The 8506-nt window shown below is 41.0% G+C and overlaps 1 protein-coding gene across 1 annotated transcript in view; it reads right to left on the minus strand.

The window, feature by feature from the left end:
• The window catches only part of TTC22 (tetratricopeptide repeat domain 22), a 32176-nt gene extending 27346 nt beyond the window's left edge, over positions 1–4830 (minus strand). Inside the window, exon 1 of the mRNA XM_089666609.1 lies at positions 4215–4830. Coding sequence (XP_089522735.1) covers positions 4215–4778 — 564 coding nt within the window. The 5' untranslated portion in view covers positions 4779–4830. The remainder of the gene's footprint in view (positions 1–4214) is intronic.
• Between the last annotated feature and the right edge of the window lie 3676 nt (positions 4831–8506).

An 8506-nucleotide genomic window follows, 5' to 3' on the forward strand; every position in this document is an offset into this window, starting at 1 on the left:
ATAGGTACATCCTGGTCGAATGAGTCTCTTCCAGGCTTCTTTTTTTCCCTGAGGACTTTTGGCAAGATGTCCCTGCCATAAAATAAAATGTGAACCTGACATCAGTTGGAATACTCTTTGAAATGTTATTCATAAGAGTTTATGAATTCAGCTACCTTCAATGACATCTTACACATGACTGTTCTTATTCCAAACATCACATGTGAAATACATCAAGAATTTTGGCCCTGGATGCATCACAAATTAATGATTTTGTAAGTAAAGCTTTAAAAGAGCATTATAACTGAAGTAAGGGTCAAAGATTATTTTGTGTTTCATGTTGGATGACCCTACAGCGCTCACTGGTTCCTCCCACCGATCTCCATGTGCTGTAATGACATGAAGGTTGGTGAGAGGAACCAGTGCAGGTTACAGGAGATTGACACTTCTGGAAGTGTCGGTCTATATGTAGCATGCGCATCTCCGTGTATGAATTCAACATCTGCTGAGGTGAACTTCCGTGCATGTGCCATATGACGTCACCTCTGCCCAGGTGATCAAAATGTCTGAAGAGTGAAACACAGAGGAAGACCAGCCAAAGGTGTCAGCAGCCAGAAGTAAGCTCCTGGACACTGCATCACTGATATGGAGGTCAATATAGTTCCATTTTAAGCCTAAAGTTATGCTAGGGTTACACACTGCCAAATCCCCAAGGACTGTGTTCTCATGTTGTTCAACTACCACACTTCACTGGGCCAGTCTGCTACAACACAATCGGTGAAACTCTTCAACAATCTTCACTGGATAATCATTTGCCTTTCAGTAACCCCCACTCTACAGGGGCCAAATATATTGGATTTTAAAAACAAACTTAATATTCTCATGTACAGGGAAAAACTTGAAGTGGGAAAATTCCACTCCATCGACATCTTCATACACAGATGACAAGCCTTTATGGAACATACCCTTCTACAATCAGAAATATCAGTTCTACGATCCTCCTTCCTTTTCCAGGAAAGGCCACACATTCACAATGCTGTCCCTACAATGGCTGACCCAGTCTTCACATACTGTAGTCTGTGATGTTACAGCTAAAGCCCTAGTAGCCTTGTGCATTTGCTTCCATACTCTGAAACTTCTAATCCAAGGTCTTGTTTCTTGGTTCTTATAGGTTTATGTTATTAGCTATGTCTGCATACTTTGTTGTACTATCCATATGGGCTAGGTTCATGGTCTCCTGGGTTCCTCCCGATCCCTAGGGCTGGTGGCAAACAGCTTGCTATGGAGGCACCTGAGCAGGCTCGCTCCCGAGCCCCTGCTGTGTGTGTCCATTCACAACCGGAGCTGTGGCTCGGCCCCCACCCCCTCTGTGATTGACATTGGGTCTGTCTCAGCCAATGAGGGAGAGTCCCCAGCTTTTGTGCACAAATGGCTCCCATTGCTGTCTCAGCCAATAAGGAAGATTCCCCAGCTCTCATGCACATTGCTGGTTTGCAGTAGGGCTCAGGTGAGTATTAGGGGGGCTGGGATGCATGAAGGTAAAAAACCTTGAGCCTTTAGAACCACTTTAACTCATAAAAGTACATTCTATTTCTCCTCCATTTCTCCAAAATCCTTTTTTTTTTTTTCTTCGCTGCTGTGATCAAACTTCCTGCTAGAGGGTGGCCACATTCATTCTCCATGGTTCCACTGTTTGTAGGAACGTAGCCACCCTCACTTGCTCACTCCCTAGATGGACTATGGACTATACACTATAGGATTCGTAGTTTGCATAGAGCAGTGCACATGACCACAGCTAACGTGCACTGCTCATTCTGCACAAATGGAAATGAGGGAAAGGAAATATGAGCATCTGCTCTACACACAGGCATGTACTGTACTATGTGCCTGCTTGAAGAAGTAATGACCAATCCAGGACCTGACCAAAAGCTAATCTCTGACTATCAATAAGCCTAGTGGACTAAACAAGAAAAAAATGATTTCTGTACCAACACAAGTGATGTTAGTGCGGCGATCTCCCCCACTGTACTATTATATACTGACAGGGGGACTCCCCCCCGCCAGAACACACTGATCAGCACTTGCAGCTATTGGCTGCAAGCGCTGATCGGATGCGGGTTGGAAGCTGGATTTCCAGCACATTTAACAGAAGCCAGTCGTGAGACCAGCTTCTGTAGAGCCGATAGCTGTACGTATGGGTCAAATGTTCAGCAGATTTTAAGTTGATTTTTGGGCTATGTGTACAAGGCTTTATTTTCAATGGTCTGTATCTGAAGCAGTATTGTCCTCCTCTAAATGCAAATGCTAAACCTTGCCAAGAGCAGCAATACAAATGTCACATTTAGCAAAAGGAAGTAAAGCAAATGCTACATTCAGCTATGCCTGATAAACAGGCTGGAATACATGAACTTTGTAGAAATATGTTTGGTATTACAATGTTACAACTCCAGTCTGACAAGAACTTTGCTGGTCATGACCGTTGTTGCGCAATATCTAACTCTATACCTGAGATTTCTCAGCTGGCTGCATTTCCCAAACCACAGAGCAATGGAGATTTACAAAACACTAAGCTGGTCAGCAATCCATTTACAGTGACAACTGCTCATTCTCTTTCAGAGGTGCATAATTTTCAATAGCAATCGTATATAATTGGGTAACTTTTTCACAGGCAATCCCTGTGTGACCTTTTGTAAATCTCTCCCAGTTACCTTACATTTTGTAACATGGAGCCCTCAGCTCATGTGTCCATATTTTCAGCAAGTCCTGCATGTGGAAAAAGGGGTCCCAACTCTCACACCAAGTTCATGAAGGGGCCTTTTAGCATCTACTGCGGTGCAGGGGCTATTATTCTGGACAGTCAAAATAGGAAACCACTAGACCAGCCTTTTCTTGACATCTTTAAAACTAAGGAAACCTTTAAAATAATTTTTAGCTCTCAGGGAACCTTGGCTCCAAATTATATCTACAGTTCATGGTACAATAGTAAGATCAAGCAGGTATAGATATAATAATAATTTAAAAAAAGTGGATTTGCTAGAAAATTTGGAACCAAAGAAGGGTAATTTTTTGAACAACTGCTCCATAAAAATCATATTCAGTAACAACCACAAAGTTAAAATGAAAAATAGTTATGTCCTGAAAGGAAACACAGACTACCTTACATTGGTGTTCATTGGGAGAAGTGTCCCATTATGGTCAGTGAGAGAGGTGCTTGCATAGATCTGTGCTCGATGAAAGGAAAAATGTCAAATACATTGAAAGACACCATTTAATTTGGAGTAAAGTAAGTGGGAGAAGGGCATTCTTACATTGTTGTCAGTGAGAGGAAGAATGTCTCATGTTTGTGGTCTGTAGGAGGAATGCTAAAAGATAGGTGTTATGCTGTTGGGCTTGCTCAGTGACGTCAGCCCTGGAACTATGCAGGAACCATAAGAATGGAAGGTCAATCTGCAACAGCTCAAGGAACTCCTAACAACCTATGAAGGAATGCTATACGTTGACAAGGAGTTCCCAAAGGACATCAGTAGAAGCCCTCCACACAAGCAGGAGAATCCTTCTGCAATTTGTGGAGTCTGAATACACAAAAAGCGTAATTTACACTGCAAAAGGGTTGTTTTGCACACTAAAAGAAAGGAATCCTTTCTTTACAACCATGGGGGCTGGCAAAACATTCAAGCAGGAAGGATTCTTTTACACTTTCAGAAGAATCCTCTATACCAAGGGAGCTGTACAAAATGCATGGAAGAAGGGTTCTTCCATATATTGGCAAAAATGAAGGAAGGAGGTATCCAATACCATAACTCGTTAAATATGTGTGGCTGGAAAACAATCCAGGAGTTTGTACACAACTAATAAAGTCAAACATTGGCTGGATATGTCAGCTGGATAGAAATAACCCTTCTTGAAGATAATCTGAGACCAAGAATCAGTACGGGCATAAAAGGCAAACCAGTAAATGTTTTTCCTGTTACAACAGTTAGTAATATATAGTAAACTTTATAGACCGAGTTCCCCAAAAATTCAACATACTAATGAAGGCTAGTGCAATATACATATATAAACTTTAGCAAATTGATCAATACGTTTATATATTTTAAGCATAAATGCTTAAAACTTGAGCCGAAATCAACTCTGCCATTCACAATGACTCTTCTGGTAAAACCCCATATTTGCCACAATGTCAATCTTAGCTTGACTCTTTTATAAAGTTTAATAGTTTCAATTTTGATACTAACCTTGTGTTTGCTATAGTTAAGGGCCTTCTCATACAGACTAATTCCAGTCATCAGTTTCTCCATACTGTCTTCTTCATTCAGCAGTCCCACGTCATAGGCATGGGCATAACCCTGCTCTGCCAGGCAGCGGGCAGCCCTTAGCCTAGGCTGCTTGCTGCCCCCATCCTCTGCCTCCAGGCCCATGAGATGTGCTATCCTATCCGTGCAGTGTGAAGCCTCTTCCTCCAAATTTAGTCTGTCATACACATATGCCAGGTTGGCCCATGCATTTAAATTATCAGTTTCTTGCTTGGTGATGTTATCAAAAATCTCCTTGGCACTGTCAATCTCATCCAGATAGAATGCAAAGACACCAAGCAGATTTCTGATCGCTGAGTGCAGGAAAGTAGAATCAAACTCTAGCTGGAACTGAAGACCATCACGTTTCATTTTGATGTCTCGTCTTCTAAACTCTGCCGGGGTGCAAGATTCAAAGTTAAGATTCATTTCCAAGTGGAAATGGCCAGGAATGTATTCAAATTCATCGATAAGAGTTTCTATGTCCACACCAGGCTCTTCCTCCATGGCTGCAGAGCTAGTAAATCCCTTTAGTCTTTCCTGCTCGGTGTACCTGTATATCTGGTCTGAGTCACCTGTAGCCTGGGAGGAGTTTCGCCTGGGAGAGGTGGCTTTGTACAATTCCCTCCTCACCCAGGTGACTTAGCACAGATTTGGCAAGTTAATGCATTATTTATTCCTCTCTGCTTGTCATCATAGTTCCCTGCGCATAGAATTAGAACCAATGCAGAATCAACATATACATCCTATACTTCCATGGTCCCCTAGATATACAACAGGTGATTTAAGAAGGGGTATTATGGCTGCCAATGCCATCACAGAGAGAGTTCCAAAGTTGAAAGCTGTAAAGTTGAAAGTTATTAAGCTGTAAAGTTAATAGTTATGGCTCTATAAAATATTCCCTGACAGGTATAACCTGGAAGCAACATATGGACTCCAACTGGATGTACTCACATAACATCTTAAAGTATGAGTGCTGACAAACAGCTGAATATACATGTGAAATATATACTGTATAAGGGAGTTGTTTTATCTGACCAAAGATTTGGAGTTGTGTCTATTCAGACCTGGGATTTTCACAGCTCTGGAAACAGCACAGTCCTTTAACATTAACCTCCCTAGTGGTCTGATTATGTCCATATTTCTGTGCTCAAAGCGGTACATTTTTTTTGCATGGAAATATGTCATTTTCTTTATTGTAGGCCTGTAATTTTTAGAAATAACTCACTGAAATCTGTCCGAACAAGAGTCTAGTAAACATCCCGGGTATGTTAAAATTTGAAACACAAAATCATAAATGATAATTTAATAAATAATCATAAAAAATAAAACTAATAAATTTAATTCAATAATATAATCAAACCAAAAACACTGAAATTTGAAGTAGAGCGCCAAGTTCGCACATCACTGAGCAAAGTCGCAAAATCATTTTCAGTGTCTGATGACGAATTTCCCCACAAATCATTATCACTCAATTCTGCAAGTAATTGTAATTTACTATCGCTGTTCTCTAGCTGGTCTAAAACTGCTTTTGACCTAAAGGGACGCTTTTTGGATGCCATGGACGTTTCTCAGTTTCCAGGCAGAAAGAACGGTAAAAATGCAGGCAGGGCACAGGACAAAGCACTCGGGACAAAATGTATGTGAAATGGTTTGATACAGTAATGTTTTACTTTGTGATTTTAGTGTATTTAGTGAATGTCACTTTTTGACATTTTTAAATTTCCTGCCAGTTCCGTCGCCGTACGTCCTGATGTCGCAGGGAATGGAACCCGGAAGACAGACGCCGGCATCGGCCGGAGGACACTGCCGGGGACGCTGCAGGGGGGACATCGCGGGAACGCAGGACAAGGTAAGTAGAGATCCCGGAGCAACGCTGCAAGGTATTCCCGAGTGTAGCTCGGGGTTACCGCTTGTGGTGCTGAAACTTTACCTTGAGCTACACTCGGGAATACCGCCAGGGGGGTTAAGGGCTTATTCACATTAGCAGCTGCATTGAATGCACATCCGCTGGTGTGCGCTGGGAAGACACAGCACTGAAGTGCTCATCCTGGTGCATTGCGCTGTTTTCCTTTTTCCTTTGCTAGAACTTTACTGAAATGTCACAAGTGATATTTCATCATTTCTAGTCGCACTGTTGGGATGCGGTGGTTCTGCTGCAGTTCGCTGTGTTCAAAAAAAGTATTGCACTACTTCTACACAAAGGTGTGAATAGACACCATAGGCAACAAGGCAATTTGCATGATTGGGCCCTAACAGGCCTCCACCCTAGCCTGTGACTAGACAGTAAGAGTCGGTTCACGCTATAGAAACGCAGTCCAGATGCGGTCCGGATGCATTTCTGTATGCGCGTTTTTTATGTATTCCGGTGTGTTTTTTCTCTATTCCATTTAGTTTTTTCCCCCTCTCTTTTTCTTCAGTTTAAATAAGGGACATGTGCGTTTTTGATGCGTTCCGGTGCATTTTTGATATGCTTTACTGTGTTCCAATTCTGTGCAGAAAAAATGCAGCATTGATGTGAACTATGACATTAACAGCCATCTAACCTACTTTCTGTGCATTTTGAATGCAGAAAAAAAGCAACTGAAACGCATGTAGTGTGAACTGGCCCCAAGGGCCGGTTCACACTATAGAAACACAGTCCAGGTGCATTTTTGACACGTTCCATTGCGTTTTTTATGCATTCCAGTTCATTTTTCCCCTCTCTTTTTCTTCAATTTAAATATGGACATGTGCAGGTTTTTTTATGTGTTCCAGTGCATTTTTGATGTGTTTTACTGCTTTCCAATTCTGTGCAGACAAAACGCAGCATGTTCTACTTTTTTCTTCTGCATCCAAGGGCTGGTTCACACTATCACAGTCCAGATGCGTTTTTGATGCGTTTTTGACGTGTTCCATTGTGTTTTTATGCATTCCAGTTAATTTTTTCCCTTTTCTTTTTCTTCAATTTAAGTAATAACGTGCAATTTGATGTGCTCTGGTGCGTTTTTTATGCGTTTTACTGCATTCCAGTACAGTTCTGTGCAGAAAAAATGCAACATGTTCTCCTTTTTTTCTGTATCTGAAACGCACTGGTCTGCAAGCACTGATATGAACTATGACATTGAAAACCATATAACCTACTTTCTGTGCGTTTTTGAATGCAGAAAAAAAGCAACTGAAACTCATGTAGTGTGAACTGGCCCTAAGGGCTGGTTCACACTATAGAAATGAAGTCCAGATGCGTTCCGGATGCGTCTTTGCATGTGCGTTTTTGGAGCGTTCCAGTGTGTTTTTGATGTGTTTTTGACACGTTCCAGTTCATTTTTTCCCCTCTCTTCTTCTTCAATTTAAATAGAGACGTGTGCATCCTAGTGTGTTTTTGGTGCGTTCCAGTGCATTGTTGATGCATTTTACCGCATTCCAGTACAGTTCTGTGCAGAAAAAATGCAGCATGTTCTACTTTTTTTTTCTGCAACCAAAACGCACTGGAACTGCAAGCACTGATGTGAACTATGACATTGACAACCATATAACCTACTTTCTGTGCGTTTTGAATGCAGAAGAAAAGCAACCGAAGCGCATGAACTGGCCCTAAAAGGAAAAGCACCAGACTGATGATTTTATCTTTTGTCACTCTATTCTTCTGACCTTAGGTACACTGATTTTTTTGTACCATCTTTACTCCCACCCAGTTATCAGCTGCTTAACCCCTTCAATACCGGGCACTTTTACTCCCTTCCTGCCCAGGCCAATTTTCAGCTTTCAGCGCTCTCACACTTTGAATAACAATTGCGCAGTCATGCAACGCTGTACCCAAACTAATTTTTATCAATTTGTTTACACAACTAGAGCTTCCTTTTGGTGGTATTTAATCACCACTGTGTTTTTTTAGTTTTTGCTAAATGTAGAAAAAAGATAAAAAATCTTGAAAAAAAACATGTTTTTCTTTGTTTCTGTTATAAAAATTAGCAAATAAATAATTTTTCTTTATAAATTTAGGCCAAGATGTATTCTGCTACATTTCTTTGGTGAAAATAAGCCAAATCAGTATTTATTATTTAGTTTCTAGGAAAGTTATAGAGTTCACAAACTATTAGATATATCTGAAAATTTATCAATCCTGAAGTACTGACGGCCAATCTAATTTCTTGAGGCCCAAAAAAGTCAGAACAGTACAGATATCCCCCAAATGACCCCTTTTTTTTAAAAAATAGACAGTCTGAGGTATTTAGTAAGAAGCATGGCGAGTTTTT

Source organism: Staurois parvus, unplaced genomic scaffold, assembly GCF_062004578.1.
Source record: "Staurois parvus isolate SC_StPar_1 unplaced genomic scaffold, SC_StPar_1.0 ptg002753l, whole genome shotgun sequence".
Lineage (NCBI taxonomy): Eukaryota > Metazoa > Chordata > Amphibia > Anura > Ranidae > Staurois > Staurois parvus.